At 39.7% G+C, this 23,670-nt stretch overlaps 4 protein-coding genes and 1 pseudogene across 23 annotated transcripts in view; 3 read left to right on the top strand and 2 right to left on the bottom strand.

The window, feature by feature from the left end:
• The window catches only part of LOC126621394 (transcription termination factor MTERF6, chloroplastic/mitochondrial-like), a 35,738-nt pseudogene that overhangs the window by 1,105 nt on the left and 10,963 nt on the right, over positions 1-23,670 (top strand).
• The window catches only part of LOC126621396 (pentatricopeptide repeat-containing protein At4g38150-like), a 35,372-nt gene that overhangs the window by 2,644 nt on the left and 9,058 nt on the right, over positions 1-23,670 (bottom strand). The gene's annotated exons all lie outside the window — the stretch shown is intronic.
• Positions 679-18,731, top strand: LOC126621422 (uncharacterized). Of its 10 annotated transcripts, none has more exons than XR_007622930.1 (4): positions 686-1,137; positions 2,017-2,140; positions 2,227-2,428; positions 18,273-18,731. XR_007622930.1 is itself a non-coding variant. In XM_050289941.1 (3 exons), exons 1-3 carry the CDS (start codon positions 988-990, stop codon positions 18,179-18,181), a joined length of 339 nt encoding a protein of 112 aa, XP_050145898.1. In that variant the 5' UTR covers positions 679-987; the 3' UTR covers positions 18,182-18,731. The 10 variants fall into 10 exon arrangements, 7 of the variants coding, with proteins under 7 accessions (XP_050145898.1, XP_050145896.1, XP_050145897.1 ...); XR_007622931.1 differs by having other exon boundaries at positions 2,227-2,459; positions 18,293-18,731; XR_007622932.1 differs by lacking the exon at positions 18,273-18,731 and adding an exon at positions 2,922-3,067 and having other exon boundaries at positions 2,227-2,459.
• On the bottom strand, positions 3,077-23,308 carry LOC126621363 (disease resistance protein RPV1-like). Of its 11 annotated transcripts, none has more exons than XM_050289831.1 (7): positions 22,961-23,308; positions 8,207-8,287; positions 8,023-8,081; positions 7,159-7,666; positions 5,913-7,017; positions 5,291-5,566; positions 3,077-5,198 (listed from the first exon to the last, which is right to left on the bottom strand). In XM_050289831.1, the coding sequence occupies exons 2-7, from the start codon at positions 8,242-8,244 to the stop codon at positions 3,318-3,320; spliced, it is 3,867 nt and encodes a 1,288-aa protein (XP_050145788.1). In that variant the 5' UTR covers positions 8,245-8,287; positions 22,961-23,308; the 3' UTR covers positions 3,077-3,317. The 11 variants fall into 11 exon arrangements, with proteins under 11 accessions (XP_050145788.1, XP_050145797.1, XP_050145795.1 ...); XM_050289840.1 differs by lacking the exons at positions 7,159-7,666; positions 8,023-8,081; positions 8,207-8,287 and adding exons at positions 21,075-21,945; positions 22,087-22,594; positions 22,713-22,786 and having other exon boundaries at positions 5,913-6,146; positions 22,961-23,306; XM_050289838.1 differs by lacking the exons at positions 7,159-7,666; positions 8,023-8,081; positions 8,207-8,287 and adding exons at positions 21,075-21,945; positions 22,087-22,594; positions 22,728-22,786 and having other exon boundaries at positions 5,913-6,146; positions 22,961-23,306.
• LOC126621406 (uncharacterized) overlaps positions 12,153-23,670 on the top strand; it is a 92,393-nt gene continuing 80,875 nt past the window's right edge. The window contains exon 1 of the mRNA XM_050289920.1: positions 12,153-13,202. Within this exon, the coding sequence (XP_050145877.1) occupies positions 12,278-12,934 (657 nt within the window). The 5' untranslated portion in view covers positions 12,153-12,277 and the 3' untranslated portion in view covers positions 12,935-13,202. The remainder of the gene's footprint in view (positions 13,203-23,670) is intronic.

Genomic DNA, 23,670 nt, shown 5'->3' with positions numbered 1-23,670 from the left:
CTTTAGTTTTAATGAAAAATGACAAATAAATGTGTAGTGAATAGTACTAGAAAAATATAAAAATGTGATTTTTCGTTAAAAGTAAAAAATACCTGGAATGTTTCGTTAAAACTTCATTTATTTAATAGACCTTTCCATGCACATCATGTAATGCAAGAAGTTTCAGGGACTAATTAAATAGCGAAACTGAGGCGATCATAGAAGGGATCAATCACAATGCCTTAATTGTACCAACTAATGAAGTTATTTAAAGGGTTTATAATCATATTTTAGAACACTAATCATTAATCGTCTCCTTAAAGAAGAAGAGAACGTGAAACCGACGAAACGCAAACACAACATCGTCGTGGACATAAGCTACTTGTTGGCCATGATAAAAGTAGTTAATCTATATGGGTGTGTATAGATTATCAATTAGGTTTCCTCTCTAGACGAATTTACAAAACGATGTCTAAATATATAGTTGCGATTTACAATTTGATAATATAACATATCAAATATCTGACAAATAAATGACCCGGATTTCTAAATTGTAGCTTCCTTCTCAATCTCGCATTAATTTGTACCTTTCTATACGTGCACGTTTTTTGTTTCCCCACTTTGTACAAGTTGACAAATCGAAAACATAAACTTGTTAACCAACTCTGATTTCTAAATTGTATTTGTTGTGGTAGTACCTAATGGGCCGGGCTCATGAGGACCAGTGGCAATTTTGAAATATCACAACAAATGCAGTACCATTTTTGTTACAAAAAATGGATTAACGACAATCGTTTTTCTAACTCAAACTATCGGCATCTCTCCGTGTCTCCGTCGTCTTCTGATTTTCCTCCGAATCGGAGAAGAAAGGCAACCAAATCCTGGTCCTCCGAATTCGTGGTTTTCTGATTCTTCCTCCGCTCCTCACGCGTACGGCAGCTTGAGAGCGAGGCGCTCTCGATTGATTCCATGGTCTGATCTTTCGCGAATCGCAATCCGACGGTGGCGATGGCGTCGACGCAGAACCAATCGGCGCATGTGGATCTCTTCGACGCGTATTTCCGACGGGCCGATTTGGACCGCGATGGCCGGATTAGTGGCAATGAAGCCGTCGCTTTCTTCCAGGGCTCTGGTCTCCCCAAACAGGTCCTTGCGCAGGTACTCTCTCTCTCTCTCTCTCTATATATATATATATATATATGCATGTGCTTGTGTATATATGTATAATTGGATGTATGTGTGTATGATTATATTTTTGTAATTGTAGTGGTTGATTGGGACTTGATGGTGGTGGAACTGTGTTCCGAATCAGATTGATTTTGAATTTGTAGTCTAATTGTAGTTGAAGTGGTAAATGTGAGTTCGGGATGTCTATCTAAGCTGAGATTTTTATTTCGTGTTAGTATAAATACGGAATTGATACTACAGTTAGTGAGGTTGAGAGAGTTATGTTATGAGGTCATTAATATACCTTCTGGTGCATCCGTTCGACCTGAGATGGTAAGCAGACTTTAGAAATGTGTTATATGACCCAAGGATTGATCAAGGATTGTTTATTACAGTAGAATTTTGCAGTAGTGAAAACCTGCAGCATAAGATGACTATGGAGTAGTTAGGATTGTCGCATACAGAGGAAATGTTCTTGGGTCGGGATCATATCGACAAATAGGTTCTTGAAGCTGTATACTTGTTTTGCTGAAGGAATTTCCGTATAAAATGATAACCAGGGGCATATTATGTTAAATATTGATTATATGAATGCACTTTCTCATTAGCTTGAATTGCTGAACATAACAGGCTCAATCAAGCACATTTTTCTACGAGATGCTTTGCTGCTGGATGTTCATTCTTTGCATGATGTGTTCGTATTTTGATGTAAAAACTTACACATGCCATAGGTATTTTGTAGATACAAAATTTTATTTGTGATTGGTAGTAATCTTGTGCTGGCCAATTGACATACGAACATCCATAAATATATACTATTAAATTGATAGAATGACTACCCATCATGCCGCATTCTCTTTGATGGAGCAGTTTAGGGAGGGACGCCCTCTTCCAGCAGTGCTACCAAGCAATATTATGTTTGATTTATCCCATTTTTTTCAACCTTCAAATAATTACTCCAATGCTGGCAATGTAGCCTGGAGACCTGCTTCTGGTATTCATCCACAAACAAATCACTTTTATTTTTTGAAACATGTCTTCCTTTGATGGAGAATGGTTTCTTATTTTTCACTTTAAAAGGCTTTCAACAACAGCAACTGATGCCTGGTCCTGGTGCTCGGCACATGGCACCCCCAGCTGGGGGAAGGCCACCGAAGACAGTTGCTCCTTCTCATGCTGAGGAAAAGCAGCAGGCCAATTAGCGGAAACCCAGAGTACCAGAATTGAAGAAACATCTTGTAGATCAACTGAGTACAGAGGAGGTTAACTCACTGAACTGAAAGTTCAAAGAAGCAACTGAAGCTGATAAAAAGGTACTTAGAACTTTAATGTTTCCCCAATTTTCTCATCTTGAGCAGCAAAGTCATGTGTGCATGTTACTTCCTGGTAAGTGTCAAATCATAACAAATATCCCAGAGACTTGAAGATAGAAATCTTGGATGCAAGAGAGAAAATTGAATATTTCCAGGTCAAAATGCAGTTCAGCCATCGAACTTGTAATGTATCTTGTATTTCATTTCTTTGTGTATTCATCTCGCTTTTTCTTCATTCTTTTCTTCCTTTAGCTTGTAGTGCGACGTATAATTTTTCTCCTTAATTTTGGAATGTTCGTAATCCTATTGAAGCAAAGAGCCTATAGTTTTATCGTTGTTACAAATTCGATGATTGTATTATTAAACTGGGGCTGTGCCTTTCTTTTTTCAGCCTTAATTTGCTGTAATATTTTACCCTCTCTAATAAAATTTGTTTCGTTGATCTTTGTTTGGTGCAAACAGGAACACTGAGTTTTGCCGGTGTTAGTCCAATTGGGCCATTCATATTTTTTGCTCATTGCAGTTCAGCCATTGAGCAATCGCATATTTTTGTCTTGTTGAATGTTCAAACTATTGCTCTTGGTTGTGAGATTTTTACTTTGCCCTGGCATGGTGTGTTAATTAATGTCTATGTTTATGATATAAAGGTAAATCAAGTTTTAAAGATAACAAATAGGCTATTATACACTTGTCCATAACTAGCGCTTTAATGTATAAAGCATAAACAATACCAAAATAATAAAAGCCTTGCCTATTTGTTGTCTTATTTCTTGGTCAGATAAGTGAGCTATCAAAGTACAAATTTGCCTTAAAAGTTTTTCCTAATTCCATTGGATAATGATGCTTAAGATTGTTGGATTAAAAGTCCCAATCATCTTCAGTTCCACTGAATTCAGACCCATGATCGTCACTTGAATCATCTTCGGTTGCACCAACTTCAGACCCATGATCATCACTTGAATCATCTTCGGTTCCACCGACTTCAGACCCATGATCATCACTTTCATTTGCTTCAGACTCATGACTTGATCCACTAACTTGAGGCTCATCTCCTGATCCACCACCTTTGGAATCATCTTGTCTTGTTTCTTCTTCTACTTTTGGTCCCCTCGACATGAACACATGACCAATTTTGAATTTCTCAGCATCTTCGGCATACAATGGGCATATACCACAGCTTTCCACCTTCACAGAGGAAGCAGAAGCAGTTCGTCCTTCACGATCCACCAGGCAGAAGACAACAGAGGCCTCTTTGGCAAGTTTGTAAATATCAGGGGAGCAGTTTTTTCCTACCTCCTCACTTCTAAAGGCCTCATTCCACACATGCACGTGATGTTGGCCGTCATAGGAGTCTGGGATAATGTACTTAGAACTGAACAGTTCATGGCTTTCACCCATGAATTTGACAATGAAATTAGCTCTTACCCTCCGGCGGGGATACCAAATAAACCCAGAAAGAACAACAGAGAGAGCGAAACCAAATAAACCTGTTCGAAACCAATATGGAGAAAGCTCGATGTCTACTGAAGATCCCTCATTTTGATAGCTGAACCAATTTGGAATTTCTTTTCCTGGACATGCAATGTTAATCTGAGGCCAGGGATTATAAGGCAACACATAGTCCTTAAATGGCGCAACAGTTTCCATTCGCATAATTGTAATCTGTGCTTCATCCATTATGTTGCTCCTTGAATTATTATCCAATTTTGGGCAATTAATAAAAACTCTGTAACGATAATTAGGTTTATCCCAACCTTTTCTGAGTGCTGTCCTTGAACTTGACACTATCTTCAGCGACCTGCAGCCTTCAGCTCTAACATTACATAGCACTGGGAGCTCTGGTATAGATTGAAGCCGCTCGCAGTTGAATAAGTAGAGTATAGACAACCGAGAAGCTTGTTTGATGCTTGCTGGTATTTCCAATATACGGCTGTAGCTGAGATCTAGTTTTTCTAAAGAGAGAAAACCGACAGAGCTGGAAGGCAATTTTTCAAGTCTCCTACAGTATGGAAAGTTGAGACGTTTAAGATTGGTTAAACTGTAGATACTTGTTGGGACATCCTTAAGTTGATAGCAGAGACTAAGGTTTAAATCTTGAAGCCCATTTAGATTTCCAATAGACGAAGGAAGCATTTCGACAGCTGTCTCTTCCAAACAAAGAGACACCAAATGTTCCATTGGCTTCAAGATTTCAGGGAATTTGGAAAATCTATAGCACCTGGTGAGATCAAGACTCTCAAGATATTTCAACTTACAGATTGATGAGGGTAGCTCTGTAATTGCTGTTTGAATTAAACTTAAGGACTTCAAATGTTCCATTGGCTCCAAAATCTCTGGGAAGTTTTCAAATTTAAAGCAATAATCAAGACCAAGTTCCACGAGATTTTTCAACTTACACCTGCTGCTTGGATTATTCTGAAGGTCTTTGCATGCCCTTAAATTCAAGTAAGAAATATTTTTGTTAGACCAAACTGATTCAGGCAACTCCTTTATACCACTGTATTCTAAATTTAAGTATTGAAGACTTCCTGGCATCTCTGGAAGATACTTGAGACTCTTGCAGTTTCTAAGATTAAGATGAGTAAGCTTGTCAAGATGTTGAAAATACGAAGGAATTTCAACCAAACTTCCACAGGCCCGGAGATTTATCTTCACAATTTTTAGACTCCCAGAGAGATTTGGAACTTCAGTTAGATTTGAACAGTCCCCCAAATCAATCACTTGTAAGTTGACAAGTATCTGCAACAAATGAAATAGAAATATAAAGAATTAATATAATTTCTACACTTTATTTTATACAAGAATTAAAATAGGCATATAATATAATATACCTGCTCTTCTTTCCAAAGCTTCTTAACTCTGCTATAAGGCATATGAAGCTCAACTAGATTTTCCAAACAAAAATTCAACAGCAAAGATTCCACTGGATAATACCACCACTCAAGATAACGAAGAGAATCGGGAAGGTCTAGAGAAGCGGTCAATTTGAAGCCACCATTCACAATTAGCATTATTAGGTTAGACAACTTTTTGAAGTCTGCATGTTTCAATGGTCGCTCTTGAAGATTATACCAATTAACTTGTATGGCTTCAACATTTGGAGTTTCCTAAGAATAAGAAGAAAGTTTAAATGTGAATATAAACAATTAAACATATTAAAATGTAACACACATTTGGAACAAAGAGTATTTGCGATGGTAATCATGTACAAGTGTCTTAGTCGAGTCAAATATCCAAAATAATTGTATCCTGCTCTACTTGTCTAAATAAACAATCATTTGTTCATATTCCAAACACTTCCTAACACAATAAATATTCAATCAAATTCATCTTTTAACAATCTCACTTCTTTATTATAAATTAGTTTTACTTTGTTGTGTTATCATCTCAAGTTTGTAATTTTTATTTTCTAAAAAAAAGAAAGGAAAAAAATTGAATGCATTTGGCTCTTACCTTGTTACTCCTCAATACACGATAGACATCCTCATCATTGAACAACCTACTCTGTTTACCGGGATCTTTAATACCTTGTTCTTGAACAATTTTCCTTCCCATTTCTTGTAGCAAATCGTGCATCTCTATGGTTTCCATTCCCCAATTTGAATCAAATGATATGAGAGACATCTCAATGAGAATTCTAATTCCAGATGGCGCAAAGAATCCACGAACATCTAACATTCGTTTTACCTCAACCAGAGACTTCCCTTTATGAAAACATGCTATATCCAGAAAAATATCCTTTTCATTGTCTCCCAATTTATCATAACTTATTCTCAACACTTTCAGGATATCTTCACAGGGAAATCGTTTCAATTTGTTGAATTCATCTTCCCATTCTTCTTTGCTCTTGCAATTGAAGAACAACGACCCCAGAACTGTAAGAGCTAAAGGAACGTATCCAGCATAAGCAACCACCTCTTTTGCCAACTCCTTAAAATCTGTTCTACAAGCACCATTATTCTTGAAAGCACGTAAACAGAAGAGCTGAAGAGCGTCATTCGATTTTAATACCTCGACCTTGTAGATCTTAGCCTCTTCACCAGTTAGCCCAAGTTTGCCCCTATCTCTACTTGTGATAATGATTCTACTTCCACTGCCATACCGGAGATGATCGCCAGCTAAACGATCCATTTGCAATGAATCACTCACGTCATCTAGAACAATGAGGACCTTTGTACGACTGAGCCTTTCTTGAAAAGTTGACCCTACGGGCAAAGAAACTTCTTCCTTTAATATCTCCTTAAAAAGTGTTTTTTCCAAGTGATCTAGTCCACCTGCTTGTTCTGAGTTCTCCCTAACATTCTTAAGAAAACAAGAAGCTTCGAATTTAGAAGAGTGTCTGCGAAATACAGCCTCGGCAAGGGTGGTCTTGCCAATACCACCCATGCCCCAAATACCTACAGTGAAGCAAGCGTCCGGTAAATGAATGCCTAACAGCAATTCAATCTGCTCGATGCGGCTTTCAATTCCAACAAAACCCTTTAAATCGCAGGATGATTCGCGACACATTTTGGCCCAAATATGATCGACAACTCTCTGAATTAGATTTGCCTCCGTCCTGGAGTATAGACGTATATGATTAGGTAGAAAAGCAATAGTTAGTCTTAAATACGCTTTACCAAATCTGAGCACAAATCAAACTGTCACAAGTTTAAAGAAAATTTATAACTTTAGACAAGTTAAAGAATGAGTAAGTTACCCGGATTTGTTTGAATAATCAAACCCAGATAGATTGGCTGCAGTCGTCAAAGCATCCCTCCACTTGTGCACCTTGTCTATACTGTTAGCGAATCGTTTTTCAAGTTCAGCAAATGCATCTGCATAACTCCCGTGCTGTTTTCGTACATCAGATGGATCGATGTCGTAGAATACGGGTATAACCATCCGGCCTTCTTTGTTGTTGCATTTTAGTATATGCACAAGCTCATCCAAACACCATGTGGAAGAAGCATAGTTTTGTGAGAAAATGATCACCGAAATGGTGGATTTCTCGATTGCTTCTAGAAGGGCAGGTCCGATTTCTTCTCCACTCTGAAGTTTGTCATCGATGTAGGTTTCAATTTTCTTCTGAAGTAAGGCAGCATGTAGATGGCTGGTAATACCAAGGCGGGTGTCCTCGCCTCTGAAACTGATAAACACATCATACTTTTCTCGACGTGGGGGGTTATCAGCAGCGGATGATGAAGAAGAAGCAATGTCCATAACATCTAATTTCCAGATCCAGCAAAAAGACATAGTTGCAGAGAGATTAATTATTAATTAGAGAGAAATAATACTACGACGTTGCACCGAATTAAGAGGATGCAAGAGGGGGAGAGGGAGAGACTAGTTCAGAATTTACTTGAATTGGCTTTTGACTACATGCACAAAATTTCAAAGGCTAGAAATCAACGAGTGAGAGATACGAAAGTGGAAAATGGGGCACATGATAGGACCTATTATCTTTAAAAACACTATAATTTAAAGAAAGATATTCATATATTTGCAATCTTAATATGAACAACGTCATCTCAGCATGTAAAGCTACTAGTATTTGAAAACCATAAAATGATATAATGCAAACCTTTTCTCCTTGCTTTGCTCCCCTCACAATCGGTATCATCATCGTCTTCTGATCGATTCCTGCGAGTGATGTTTTGGTTATGTTTCATCCAGTGAAAAAACAAATCAGATTATGCATATACCAAAAAACACCACACAAAAAGGAAGAGGCCTATGCGAAAAAGGATGCAAAATCAACTTGAGACCTCTTTCTCCTGTTCTCTTCCTTGTTTTCTTTTTCCATTTGCTCTCTCTTCCAATCTTTTGTACCGAAGCTTTTTCAGAACCTGTGTTAAGAGAACCGTTGAATCCAAACGTCAAAAGAAAGACAATTGATAAAGATGCAAACAAAACAAAGTGACATCCGGTGACAGGTCACCAGCGAAGGAATTAACAAAAACTAATTAGCAAATTATATGGCAGCATAACACCTAAACTTATGTAAAAAGAAAAGAAATGACAAAAAATACAGAGAGAGCCTTAAACAGAATACATCAATAAACACTGACTAACCTCTGACAAGGGCTTGTTTGTTTTCTCCACCTTCAAAATAATATCCAAAACATTTACTTTTTTGTATCATCAGCATCAGCAGGAGCAGCAGCGGATGAAAAACAAGAAGAAGAAGAAGCCATATCCACAACCTCTAGTTTTCAGATCCAGCAAGTAGTAGTTGCAGAGAGATTAATTTAATTGTGAATAGAGAGAGAGAGAGTGGTTCAGAATTAAGGAGGATCCAGTAAAGCAAGCGAGAGAGAGAGAGAGTGGTTCAGAACTAAGGAGGATCCAATAAAGCTAGACTGAGAGATTGTAGAACAGCATTAAGGAGGACTCGGGAGACTCAACGAATCGAGAAGGAGGACTCTGGGAGAGAGAGATCGATAGGGAAGGCTCTGTGAGAGAAAGATCGAGAGGGAGGACTCGGGAGAATCGACGAATGGATAGGGAGGACTCTGGGAGAGAGAGATCGATAGGGAAGACTGAAAGAGAGAGAGAGATCGGCAGGGAGGGACTCGGGAGGACTTGGGTGAATCTTCCAGAAAGCTGAGATGTGTGTGCGTTTGTGAGATTTGAGTGTGTGAAAGAGATTTGAGAGTATGTGAGGTTTGCAAACGGTTCGGGCCGGGGGCCCGCTACTGCAGAAAATTGGAACCGGCCCGCCCCTTTGTTTACTTGGACCCGTCCCGTCCCGCCCCGTTTTGTATAAAAAAGAATACGGACCCGCCCCGTACCCGCTCCAAACCGCCAATACCCATCCCTACCTGCGGGTCCAGAGCCCGTTTGCCCACCCCTAATTGAGCCAACTATTCAGTCCAATCACGACCAGCTAATGGATAAATGTCTGACAAAATAATTAAGTAATATTCATATTAATATAAAATAATATACCCTAATTTCCTTTTCTTTTCATATTAACCAAATCAAGAGTTATCTTTTAATAGTAACTTATTATATGTATTCCGGAAAATGATACTTGTTGTATCATATGGTGTTTTTGGTATACTAAAAAAATGCTCTCAACTTTATTATTTATGGTGTAACACCAAATATCCAATTAGAATTCTAGTTATGTATGTATTCATAATCTACAGTTTACGCACATGTGCGCAATTGTTCTTAATATTTGCAAATAAGAAGGTGCAACTATTCATGCTAAAAAATAATTAGGAGCACATAAATCGACATGTACTTGATAAAATTCAAGAAATTCATCTCGATGATTGAGACATTTGCTATAATTGAGAACAAAAGAAGCTCCCACAATAGAGTTGCACACTTCAATCTAGAGTGGCCGACGACATACACCAAACTAACATATACACTTATAAAAAAAATGGAAACTAGACGAGGTTGTAGCTCCAATTAAGAATGCATTACATTATGTGTCAATGTTTACTAATTACATCAATTATTAGGACGGTACTTTGATTTTGATACGAAACATAGTACTACTTCAAAGATCCCCAATGTTTTGTTTAATGGAAAACTAACGAAAAGTTCAAAAAAAACTTTAGTTTTAATGAAAAATGACAAATAAAGGTGTAGTGAATAGTACCAGGAAAAGATAAAAATGTGGTTTTTCGTTAAAAGTAAACAATACCTGGAGTGTTTCGTTAAAACTTCTTTTATTTAATAGACATTTCCATGCACATCATGCAATGCAAGAAGTTTCAGGGACTAATTAAATAGCGAAACTGAGGCGATCACAGAAGGGATAAATCAAAATGCATGTACCACCTAATGAAGTTATTTAAAGGGTTTATAATCATATTAGAACACTAATCATGGATCGTCTCCTTAAAGAAGAAGAATACGTGAAATCGACGAAACGCGAACACAACATCGTCTTGGACATAAGCTACTTGTTGGCCATGATAAGAGTAGTTAATCTATATAGGTGTGTATAGATTATCAATTAGGTTTTCTCTCTAGACGAATTATCTAAATATATAGTTGCGATTTACAATTTGATACTATAACATATCAAATATCTGACAAACAAATGGCTCTGATTTCTAAATTGTAGCTTCCTTCTCAATCTCGCATTAATTTGTACCTTTCTATATGTGCACGTTTTTGTTTCCCCACTTTGTACAAGTTGACAAATCGAAAACATAAACTTGCTAACCAACTATGATTTCTAAATTGTATTTGTTGTGGTAGTACCTAATGGGCCGGGCTTATGAAGACCAGTGGCAATTTTGAAATATCACAACAAATACAGTACCATTTTTGTTACAAAAAATTGATTAACGACAATCGTTTTTCTAACTCAAACTATCGGCATCTCTCAGTGTCTCCGTCGTCTTCTGATTTTCTTCCGAATCGGAGAAGAAAGGCAACCAAATCCTGGTCCTCCGAATTCGTGGTTTTCTGATTCTTCCTCCGCTCCTCGCGCGTACGGCAGCTTGAGAGCGAGGCGCTCTCGATTGATTCCATGGTCTGATCTTCCGCGAATCGCAATCCGACCGTGGCGATGGCGTCGACGCAGAACCAATCGGCGCATGTGGATCTCTTCGACGCGTATTTCCGACGGGCCAATTTGGACCGCGATGGCCGGATTAGTGGCAATGAAGCCGTCGATTTCTTCCAGGGCTCTGGTCTCCCCAAACAGGTCCTTGCGCAGGTACTCTCTCTCTCTCTCACTCTATATATATATATGTATGTGCTTGTGTATATATGTATAATTGGATGTATGTGTGTATGATTATATTTTTTTAATTGTAGTGGTTGATTGGGACTTGATGGTTGTGGAACTGTGTTCCGAATCAGATTGATTTTGAATTTGTAGTCTAATTGTAGTTGAGGTGGTAAATGTGAGTTCGGGATGTCTTAATTCTCTTATCTAAGCTGAGATTTTTATTTCGTGTTAGTATAAATGCGGAATAGATACTACAGTTAGTGAGGTTGAGAGAGTTATGTTATGAGGTCATTAATATACCTTCTGGTGTATCCGTTCGAACTGAGGTGGTAAGCAGACTTTAGAAATGTGTTATATGACCCAAGGATTGATCAAGGATTGTTTATTACAGTAGAATTGTGCAGTAGTGAAAACCTGCAGCATAAGAAGATGACTATGGAGTAGTTAGGATTGTCGCATACAGGGGAAATGTTCTTGGGTCGGGATCATATCGACAAATAGGTTCTTGAAGCTGCATACTTGTTTTGCTTAAGGAATTTCCGTATAAAATGATAACCAGGGGCATATTATGTTAAATATTGATTATATGAATGCACTTTCTCATTAGCTTGAATTGCTGAACATAACAGGCTCAATGAAGCATATTTTTCTACGAGATGCTTTGCTGCTGGATGTTCATTCTTTGCATGATGTGTTCGTATTTTGAGGTAAAAACTTACACATGCCATAGATATTTTGTAGATACAAAATTTTATTTGTGATTGGGAGTAATCTTTTGCTGGCCAATTGACATACAAACATCCATAAATATATACTATTAAATTGATAGAATGAATACCCATCATGCCACATTATCTTTGATGGAGCGGTTTAGGGATGGACGCCCTCTTCCAGCAGCGCTACCAAGCAATGTTATGTTTGATTTATCCCATTTTTTTCAACCTTCAAATAATTACTCCAATGCTGGCAATGTAGCCTGGAGACCTACTTCTGGTATTCATCGACAAACAAACCATCCGATTAGAAGATGCGACTATGGGACAGAGGTTCAGGGCCGAAGGGGTAGAGGAAGACCTAGGAAAACTTTGGAAGAGACTCTAAGGGTCTTCGCCTAAGCCGATCAAAGACAGAATATATGGAGTGCAAGTTCAGTGCAAATGGAGGCCAAAACGAGTTAGGGGTGAGGATCGGAGATCAAGAAATACCAAAGAGCGACCGTTTTCGTTACCTAGGATCTATCTTGCAAAAGAACGGAGAATTAGATGGAGATCTCAACCATAGAATACAAGCTGGATGGATGAAGTGGAAGAGTGCATCCGGCGTGTTGTGTGACCGCCGTATGCCACTGAAGCTCAAGGGAAAATTTTATAGGACGGCAATAAGGCCGGCGATGCTGTATGGCACAGAATGTTGGGCGGTGAAACATCAACACGTACACAAAATGGGTGTAGCGGAGATGAGGATGCTTCGTTGGATGTGTGGGCACACGAGAAAGGATAAGATTAGGAATGAGGATATCCGGGGTAAAGTAGGAGTAGCCGAAATTGAAGGAAATATGAGAGAAAATCGGTTACGGTGGTTTGGACATGTGCAAAGAAGGCCTACTGACGTTCCGATTAGAAGATGCGACTATGGGACAGAGGTTCAGGGCCGAAGGGGTAGAGGAAGACCTAGGAAAACTTTGGAAGAGACTCTAAGAAAAGACTTAGAGTACTTGGATCTAACGAAGGACATGACACAGGATCGAGCACAATGGTGTTCTAAGATTCATATAGCCGATCCCACTCAGTGACTTGGATTTTCCAAGTCTCCAACCGAGAAGTTTTCCTCACTTGGGAAATTAAGGGAACACTATCCCAACCTACATGCTCCACTCAGAAAGCTTCAACATACAAGCTTTAACAAAAGAAAATTCAAAGAACTTAGCGAAGAAGGCTTTGGTGTATTTAACACAATACGTTGAAATGAAGGAAAGCTTATTTATTGATATCCCCGATAAGCTACAAATATGTACATATACATGAGTCAAAATAAGCACACAAGAGGGAGCCTTCACAAAGGTTGCTTAGGAGAAGTCTCAGCAGTCGGTAGAGCCCCAGAAAGAGAAGGCACCGGAGGGGGATCATTTGGAGCCTCAGTACTGGACAGAACCCTAGAAGGAGGAGGCATCAGAGGTTGATCATTTGGAGCTTCATTACGCGGTACAGCCCCAGAAGACGAAGGCAATAAATGCCTTTGGAACAAACCCACAAATCTCTGATGATCAAGTAAAACCTGACCATCAGTTTCCTTCATCTGGTCAAGCTTCCTCTTCATGTTTGTAGCATAGTCATGTGCGAGCCGGTGCAACTGTTTATTCTCATGCTTGAGCCCTCTAATCTCCTGTTTGAGACTCATCACTTCAGCCGCCAATGATTCAACTTGGCGGGTTCGAGCAAATAGGCGTTGGGCCATATTAGACACAGAACCTGCACACTGAACACTGAGAGCCAGCGAATCCTTAACAGCTAACTCATCAGACCGTTTGGAAAGTAGTCTGTTATCTTTGGGAGTGAGAAGGTTCCTGGCCACCACCGCAGCGGTCATATCATTATTCATCACGGAATCCCCAACGGTAAGAGGACCAGTAGGGGAGACGAAGGATGGGCGCCATATGTTGTCTGGAGAAGGCGGGGCTGCCTCTTCAACAAGGTTCAAGTCAAAACGACGGTCGGAGGGGCCAGACATTTTCAAAGGTGTTGAAGAGAGAAGAGGTCGGACAAATCAAGATCTTAGAAGTGCAAGAATGAAGCTTCTACTGGTGGAGATTCAAGTGTGCTTTGGAACTTAATGCCATCCCCTATAAAAATCTGCACTCGACGAAGCTTCAGAAATCGAAGAGGCGCCTGCTCAGAAATCGAAGAGGCGTTTGCTTTCTCAAAAGCTGGGCTGCTTAGAGATCACGAGGGTTGATCTCAGAAATCGAAGAGGCGTTTGCTTTCTCAAAAGTTGGGCTGCTCAAATACCACGAAGGCCGATCTCAAAAATCGAAGAGGCGCTCGCTTTCTCAAAAGCTGGGCTCCCCAGAGACCACGAGGGCCGATCTCAGAAATCGAAGAGGCACCTACTTTTCCAGCCTTTTCCAGCCTTGCCAGCACCTGTCACACGCACACTCAGTTTTGCGGAAATTATGGGCATTCTGTCAAAGACTTCTGGGGAAGTAGAAAACACATGAATCTTACTGTTCAATCACCCACTTCCCACACGCAACAATAGCTCATGGGTACCACAAATAACTCTGCCAAAGTTGAGCACGTGAAGCTTGCAGCTCCCACTACATCGCTCTGACCAAGAAGGGTAAAAGAATAGCAAAGAAACAGCACTAACAAAGTTTAGACCCATAAATTTTGAAGGTCTAGCTACCATATTATTACCCACAAGGGTAAAGGAACAGTACCACTGCTGGATAATTGGAAAGTCCCTGTGTGTCAACCTCTGTGCTTCGTGGCAAGGTAGACTAGCAAACATGCCCAACCTTTACTCACATTCGAGAAAACACTCCCAATAAGATTGCTTGCTCCAAAATCGAAGAGGCACCGTCCTCCGAATCTCGGGAGCCAGACTCCCAACATGACTACTTTCTTAAAAATCGAAGAGAGGGTAAAGGAACAGTACCATTGCTGGATAATTGGAAAGTCCCTGTGTGTCAACCTCTGTGCTTCGTGGCAAGGTAGACTAGCAAACATGCCCAACCTTTACTCACATTCGAGAAAACACTCCCAACAAGATTGCTTGCTCCAAAATCGAAGAGGCACCGCCATCCGAATCTCGAGAGCCAGACTCCCAACATGATTACTTTCTCAAAAATCGAAGAGACACTGCTCCCCGAATCTCGAGAGCCAGACCCCCAGCATGATTGCTTTCTCAAAAATCGATGAGGCATCGTTCTCCGAATCAATCGAAGAGGCGCTCGCTTTCTCAAAAGCTGGGCTGCTCAGAGACCACGAGGGCCGATCTCAGAAATCGAAGAGGCACCTACTTTTCTAGCCTTGTCAGCACCTGTCACACGCACACTCAGCTTTGCAGAAATTATGGGCATTCTGTCGAAGACTTCTGGTGAAGTAGAAAGCACATGAATCTTACTGTTCAATCACCCACTTCCCACACGCAACAATAGCTCATGGGTACCACAAATAACTTTGCCAAAGTTCTCTGCCAAAGTTGAGCACGTGAAGCTTGCAGCTCCCACTACATCGCTCTGATCAAGAAAGGTAAAAGAATAGCAAAGAATAGCAAAGAAACAGCACTAACAAAAGTTTAGACACATAAATTTTGAAGGTCTAGCTACCATATTATTACCCACAACTGTAAAGGAACAGTACCACTGCTGGATAATTGGAAAGTCCCTGTGTATCAACCTCTGTGCTTCGTGGCAAGGTAGACTAGCAAACATGCCCAACCTTTACTCACATTCGAGAAAACAATCCCAATAAGATTGCTTGCTCCAAAATCGAAGAGGCACCGTCCTCCGAATCTCGAGAGCCAGACTCCCAACATGACTACTTTCTCAAAATCGAAGAGAGGGTAAAGGAACAGTACCATTGCTGGATAATTGGAAAGTCCCTGTGTGTCAACCTTTGTGCTTCGTGGCAAGGTAGACTAGCAAACATGCCCAACCTTTACTCACATTCGAGACAACACTCCCAACAAGATTGCTTGCTCCAAAATCGAAGAGGCACCGCCCTCTGAATCTCGAGAGCCAGACTCCCAACATGATTACTTCCTCAAAAATCGAAGAGACACTGCTCTCCGAATCTCGAGAGTCATACCCCCAGCATGATTGCTTTCTCAAAAATCGAAGAGGCATCGTTCTCCGAATCTCGAGAGCCAGATACCACAGACCACTTTTTCAAAGTGCTCTGACAGAGTTAAAACATGTGAAACTGGCAGCTCCCACTACCGTGCTATGACCAAGCAGGGTAAAGGAATAGCATTACTACTTGTTGTTAGGGAGACTCCTATATATGTCAACCTCCATCCCCAACGGACAGGCAGACCTGCAAAAATGCTCAACCCTTCATCATATCTGAGAGGGCACTCCCAACGAAGTCTTTCGAAATATTCAGCTTTCTTTCCCCCCGATAATACCTCTGCAAACAAGCTATACTAGAGCAAGAATATCTCATATCATCAGGGTTAAAAGCAAGAGTATCCCATATCATGCTTTTTCCCTGTCTTTTCTTTTGGCCTTGTTTTTACCTGCAAGACAAGGAGAAAGAGAGCAATCAGTCAGCACTTGGAATCAAGCTTCCAGCCAGAAACTGACTGCCTGGAACCCCTTACCTGATTACTTACCTAGCATTGCTCTCGAGTACTCATCTTCAACATCTTATGTTTCCAGGGAAGATTCCGCATCTGCTTGAGGAACAGATAGGGCAAGTGCGAAGGATATAAGGAAGCATGTGGAGACAAGCGTAACAGCACACGTGCCAATACATTCATTACTCTGTCAAAAGCAAAAGTATCCCATATCAGCAGGGTGGAACGTACTCTAGATTTGATGGACTTGTTTTGACCCTCAAATTCTTCAGTCGGCCTTATACTCTGGAGGAAACCAGAAAACCCTCCAGCTCAGTTCAAGAATAAGCATGTGGAAAGTTACTTCTTCAAAAGCAAAAGTATCTCATATCATCTCTTCTCATTTTTCTTCTCTTTATCCTTCATGCTGCTGCAAGATGGGGAGAAGGTGAACAATCAGTCGGAGCTCTGATTGCTTACTTTGTCTGTCACCTCTTTCAGCAGACCCCCTAGCTCGGCGACTTGGGGGACTCCTACTACATGGTTTGTATCGCGCTTGACCAAGCCTGAAACTACAAGTAAGCTTCAAGTGAAATTGATACATTACCTTGTGCATCTCCACCAGTTAAAGATACCACCCCTGGATGGAGGAAGAGTACTTCCAGAGAAGATGCCACATCTACCTATGAGACAGATAAGGCAAGTCAAGACGACACCACACTCCGATACTTAGAAGTTTCGTGATTACGAGATCATTCTCCCACAATATTTCCTAATGTCATTTGTACTAAATCATTCACTTGTACTCACTAAATGAGAGCTTGAACCTATGTACTTGTGTAAACCCTTCACAATTAATGAGAACTCTTCTATTCCGTGGACGTAGCCAATCTGGGTGAACCACGTACATCTTGTGTTTGCTTTCCTATCTCTATCCATTTATATACTTATCCACACTAATGACCGGAGCAATCTAGCGAAGATCACAAAAAGCGATCGTTTTCGCTATCTAGGATCTATCTTGCAAGAGAACGGAGAATTAGATGGAGATCTCAACCATAGAATACGAGCTGGATGGAAAGAGTGCATCCGGCGTGTTGTGTGACCGTCGTAGGCCACTGAAGCTCAAGGGAAAATTTTATAGGACGGCAATAAGGCTAGCGATGTTGTATGGCACAGAATGTTGGGTGGTGAAGCATCAACACGTACACAAAATGGGTGTAACGGAGATGAGGATGCTTCGTGGGATGTGTGGGCACACGAGAAAGGATAAGATTGGGAATGAAGATATCCGAGGTAAAGTAGGAGTAGCCGAAATTGTAGGAAATATGAGAGAAAATCGGCTCCGGTGATTTTGAACATGTGCAAAGAAGGCCGACTGACGCTCCGGTTCGAAGATGTGACTACGGGACAGAGGTTCAGGGTCGAAGGGGTAGAGGAAGACCTAGGACAACTTTGGAAGAGACTCTAAGAAAAGACTTAGAGTACTTGGATCTAACGGAGGACATGACACAAAACCGAGCGCAATGGCGTTCTAGGATTCATATAGCCGACCCCACTTAGTGGGAAAAGGCTTTGTTGTTGTTGTTGTTGTTGTCTTCCTTTGATGGAGAATGGTTTCTTATTTTTCACTTTAAAAGGCTTTCAACAACAGCAACTGATGCCTGGTCCTGGTGCTCGGCACATGGCATCCCCAGCTGGAGGAAGGCCACCGAAGACAGTTGCTCCTTCTCATGCTGAGGAAAAGCAGCAGGCCAATTAGCGGAAACCCAGAGTACCAGAATTGAAGAAACATCTTGTAGATCAGCTGAGTACAGAGGAGGTTAACTCACTGAACTGAAAGTTCAAAGAAGCAACTGAAGCTGATAAAAAGGTACTTAGAACTTTAATGTTTCCCCAATTTTCTCATCTTGAGCAGCAAAGTTATGTGTGCATGTTACTTCCTGGAAAGTGTCAAATCATAACAAATATCCCAGAGACTTGAAGATAGAAATCTTGGATGCAAGAGAGAAAATTGAATATTTCCGGGTCAAAATGCAGTTCAGCCATCGAACTTGTAATGTATCTTGTATTTCATTTCTTTGTGTATTCATCTCGCTTTTTCTTCATTCTTTTCTTCCTTCAGCTTGTAGTGCGACGTATAATTTTTCTCCTTAATTTTGGAATGTTCCTAATCCTATTGAAGCCTATAGTTTTATCGTTGTTACAAATTCGATGATTGTATTATTAAACTGGGGCTGTGCCTTTCTCTTTTCAGCCTTAATTTGCTGTAATTTTTTACCCTCTCTAATAAAATTTGTTTCGTTGATCTTTGTTTGGTGCAAACAGGAACACTGAGTTTTGTCGGTGTTAGTCCAATTGGGCCATTCATATTTTTTGCTCATTGCAGTTCAGCCATTGAGCAATCGCATATTTTTGTCTTGTTGAATGTTCAAACTATCACGCTTGGTTGTGAGATTTTTACTTTGCCATGGCATGGTGTGTTAATTAATGTCTATGTTTATGATATAAAGGTAAATCAAGTTTTAAAGATAATAAGAAAAGCCTTGCCTATTTGTTGTCTTATTTCTTGGTCAGACAAGTGAGCTATCAAAGTACAAATTTGCCTTTAAAAAATTTCCTAATCACTTTAATTTGCTTCAGACTCATCACTTGAATCATCTTCAGTTCCACTGACTTCAGACCCATGATCATCATCTTCATTTGCCAGCAGCCTCGAGCTTTAACATTACATAGCACTGGGAGCTTTGGTATTTTCAATATACCGCTGAAGCTGAGATCTAGTTCTTCTAAAGAGAGAAAACCGACAGAGCTGGAAGGCAATTTTTCAAGTCTCCAACAGCCATTAAAGTTGAGACGTTTAAGATTGGTTAAACTGTAGATACTTGTTGGGACATCCTTAAGTTGATCGCAGCCTCTAAGGTCTAAATCTTGAAGCCTCTTTAGATTTCCAATAGACGAAGGAAGCATTTCGACAGCTGTCCCCCCCAAATTAAGAGACACCAAATGTTCCATTGGCTTCAAGATTTCAGGGAATTTGGAAAATCTAGATCAGTTGTTGAGACGAAGACTCTCAAGATATTTCAACTCGCAGATTGATGAGGGTAGCTCTGTAACTGCTGTTCCAATTAAACTTAAGGACTTCAAATGTTCCATTGGCTTCAAGATTTCAGTGAATTTGGAAAATCTAGAGCAATTGCTGAGATCAAGACTCTCAAGATATTTCAACTTGCAGATTGATGAGGGTAGCTCTGTAACTGCTGTTTGACTTAAACTTAAGAACTTCAAATGTTCCGTTGGCTCCAAAATCTCTGGAAAGTTTTCAAATTTAAAGCACCCATGGAGATCGAGATTTTTCAACTTACACCTGCTGCTTGGAAGTTTCTTAAGGTCTTCGCATTGCCTTAAATTCAAGTAAGAAATATTTTCGTTAGACCAAACTGATTTAGGCAACTCCTTTATACCAGTGCATTGTAAATCCAAGTATTGAACACTTCTTGGCATCTTTGGAAGATACTTGATACTGGTGCAGTCTCCAAGATTAAGACGAGTAAGCTTGTCAAGATGTTGAAAATACGAAGGAATTTCAACCAATCTTCTACAGCCCCTGAGATTTATCTCCGCAATTTTTATACTCCCAGAGAGATTTGGAAATTCAGTTAGATATGCACAATACTCCAAATTGATAACTTGTAAGTTGACAAGTATCTGCAACAAATGAAATAGAAATATAAAGAATTAATATAATTTCTACACTAGATTTTATACAAGAATTAAAATAGGCATATAATATAATATACCTGCTCTTCTTTCCAAAGCTTCTTAACTTTGCCACGTGGCATATGAAGCTCAACTAGATTTTCCAGACAAAAATTTGACGACAAAGATTTCAATGAATAATTCCACCAGTAAAGATAACGAAGAGAATCAGGAAGGTCTAGAGAAGCGAGCAAATCGGAGGCACCATTCACAATTAGCATTATTAGGTTAGACATCTTTTTGAAGTCTGCATGTTTCAATGGTCGCATTTGATGATAATACCAATTAACCCGTATGGCTTCAACATATGGAGTTTCCTAAGAATAAGAAGAAAGTTTAAATGTGAATATAAACAATTAAACATATTAAAATGTAACACACATTTGGAACAAAGAGTATTTGCGATGGTAATCATGTACAAGTGTCTTAGTCTAGTCAAATATCCAACATAATTGTATCCTCCTCTACTTGTCTAAATAAACAAACATTTGTTCATATTCCAAACACTTCCTAACACAATAAATATTCAATCAAATTCATCTTTTAACAATCTCACTTCTTTATTATAAATTAGTTTTACTTTGTTGTGTTATCATCTCAAGTTTGTAATTTTTATTTTCTAAAAAAAAGAAAAGAAAAAAATTGAATGCATTTGGCTCTTACCTTGTTACTCCTCAATACACGATAGACATCCTCATCATTGAACAACCTACTATGTTTACCGGATCTTTAATACCTTGTTCTTGAACAATTTTCCTTCCCATTTCTTGTAGCAAATCATGCATCTCTATGGTTTCCATTCCCCAATTTGAATCAATTGATATGAGAGACATCTCAATGAGAATTCTAATTCCAGATGTCGCAAAGAATCCACGAACATCTAACATTCGTTTTACCTTAACCACAGACTTCCCTTTATGAAAACATGCTATATCCAGAAAAATATCCTTTTCATTGTCTCCCAATTTATCATAACTTATTCTCAACACTTTCTGGATATCTTCACAGGGAAATCGTTTCAATTTGTTGAATTCATCTTCCCATTCTTCTTTGCTCTTGCAATTGAAGAACAACGACCCCAGAACTGTAAGAGCTAAAGGAAGGCGTCCAGCATAAGCAACCACCTCTTTTGCCAACTCCTTAAAATCTGTTCTACAAGCACCGTTATTCTTGAAAGCACGCAAACAGAAGAGCTGAAGAGCGTCATCCGATTTTAATCCCTCGACCTTGTAGATCTTAGCCTCTTCACCAGTTAGCCCAAGTTTGCCCCTATCTCTACTTGTGATAATGATTCTACTTCCACTGCCATACCGGAGATGATCGCCAGCTAAACGATCCATTTGCAATGAATCACTCACGTCATCTAGAACAATGAGGACCTTTGTACGACTGAGCCTTTCTTGAAAAGTTGACCCTACGGGCAAAGAAACTTCTTCCTTTAATATCTCCTTAAAAAGTGTTTTTTCCAAGTGATATAGTCCACCTGCTTGTTCTGAGTTCTCCCTAACATTCTTAAGAAAACAAGAAGCTTCGAATTTAGAAGAGTGTCTGCGAAATACAGCCTCGGCAAGGGTGGTCTTGCCAATACTACCCATGCCCCAAATACCTACAGTGATGCAAGCGTCCGGTAAATGAATGCCTAACAGCGATTCAATCTGCTCGATGCGGCTTTCAATTCCAACAAAACCCTTTAAATCGCAGGATGATTCGCAACACATTTTGGCCCAAATATGATCGACAACTTTCTGAATTAGATTTGCCTCCGTCCTGGAGTATAGACGTATATGATTAGGTAGAAAAGCAATAGTTAGTCTTAAATACGCTTTACCAAATCTTAGCACAAATCAAACTGTCACAAGTTTAAAGAAAATTTATAACTTTAGACAAGTTAAAGAATGAGGAAGTTACCCGGATTTGTTTGAATAATCAAACCCAGATAGATTGGCTGCAGTCGTCAAAGCATCCCTCCACTTGTGCACCTTGTCGATACTGTTAGCGAATCGTTTTTCAAGTTCAGCAAATGCATCTGCATAACTCCCGTGCTGTTTTCGTACATCAGATGGATCGATGTCGTAGAATACGGGTATAACCATCCGGCCTTCTTTGTTGTTGCATTTTAGTATATGCACAAGCTCATCCAAACACCATGTGGAAGAAGCATAGTTTTGTGAGAAAATGATCACCGAAATGGTGGATTTCTCGATTGCTTCTAGAAGGGCAGGTCCGATTTCTTCTCCTCTCTTAAGTTTGTCATCGATGTAGGTTTCAATTTTCTTCTGAAGTAAGGCAGCATGTAGATGGCTGGTAATACCAAGGCGGGTGTCCTCGCCTCTGAAACTGATAAACACATCATACTTTTCTCGACGTGGGGGGTTATCAGCAGCGGGTGATGAAGAAGAAGCAATGTCCATAACATCTAATTTCCAGATCCAGCAAAAAGACATAGTTGCAGAGAGATTAATTGTTAATTAGAGAGAAATAATACTACGACGTTGCACCGAATTAAGAGGATGCAAGAGGGGGGAGAGAGAGACTAGTTCAGAATTTACTTGAAGCTTTTTCCATTTGCTCTCTCTTCCAATCTTTTGTACCGAAGCTTTTTCAGAACCTGTGTTAAGAGAACCGTTGAATCCAAACGTCAAAAGAAAGACAATTGATAAAGATGCAAACAAAACAAAGTGACATCCGGTGACAGGTCACCAGCGAAGGAATTAACAAAAACTAATTAGCAAATTATACAGAGAGAGCCTTAAACAGAATACATCAATAAACATTGACTAACCTCCGACAAGGGCTTGTTTGTTTTCTCCACCTTCAAAATAATATCCAAAACATTTACTTTTTTGTATCATCAGCATCAGCAAGAGCAGCAGCGGATGAAAAACAAGAAGAAGAAGAAGAAGCCATATCCACAACCTCTAGTTTTCAGATCCAGCAAGTAGTAGTTGCAGAGAGATTAATTGTGAATAAAGAGAGAGAGAGAGAGAGAGAGAGGTTCAGAATTAATGAGGATCCAGTAAAGCAAGCGAGAGAGAAAGAGTGGTTCAGAACCAAGGAGGATCCAATAAAGCTAGACTGAGAGAGAGTAGAACAGAATTAAGGAGGATTTAATGAAGGATTTAATGAATGAAAAACTAATGAAAATGGTTTGAAAACTTTGAGTTTTAATGATAAGGACAAAATAAAGGATAAAGTGAATAGTATCAGGATTGACTTTTTAGTGTAAAAATGTGGTTTTTCGTTAAAATGAATAGTACCGGGTGCTTTTCGTTAAAATTCCGAGAGTAGTTCAGAATTTCCTCGAATTGGCTTTTGACTAGATGCACAGAGTTCCAAAGTCACTTCAGGAAAAGCAATGAGTAATAGATGAATAGTTGCAAAAGTATAAAAAGGCCACATGGGCTGGGGCCCTCCCTTGCGCACTTTGCCTACACGGTTTTGAATTTTCCAGTTAGTCACTAATTTCTTTCAAGAAATTTCCAAGCAATTTTG

Source organism: Malus sylvestris, chromosome 5 (genome assembly GCF_916048215.2).
Source record: "Malus sylvestris chromosome 5, drMalSylv7.2, whole genome shotgun sequence".
NCBI lineage: Eukaryota > Viridiplantae > Streptophyta > Magnoliopsida > Rosales > Rosaceae > Malus > Malus sylvestris.
The sequence above is the reverse complement of the archived record's forward strand: the minus strand, read 5'-3'. Positions and strand labels throughout refer to the sequence as shown.

What these genes read in the sequence shown, in the direction of transcription:
- LOC126621363 (XM_050289831.1), bottom strand. Translation starts at nt 8,244, where the DNA reads ATGGAAAAAGAAAACAAGGAAGAGAACAGGAGAAAGAG. An exon ending in GAAGAGAACAGGAGAAAGAG is followed by an intron (nt 8,082 to 8,206) that starts GTCTCAAGTTGA and finishes CATCACTCGCAG; the next exon opens with GAATCGATCAGAAGACGATG. An exon ending in GTGTATTGAGGAGTAACAAG is followed by an intron (nt 5,567 to 5,912) that starts GTAAGAGCCAAA and finishes TCTTATTCTTAG; the next exon opens with GAAACTCCAAATGTTGAAGC.
- LOC126621422 (XM_050289939.1), top strand. Translation starts at nt 988, where the DNA reads ATGGCGTCGACGCAGAACCAATCGGCGCATGTGGATCTCTTCGACGCG. An exon ending in CCAAACAGGTCCTTGCGCAG is followed by an intron (nt 1,138 to 2,016) that starts GTACTCTCTCTC and finishes TTGATGGAGCAG; the next exon opens with TTTAGGGAGGGACGCCCTCT. An exon ending in AGCCTGGAGACCTGCTTCTG is followed by an intron (nt 2,141 to 18,059) that starts GTATTCATCCAC and finishes TCACTTTAAAAG; the next exon opens with GCTTTCAACAACAGCAACTG.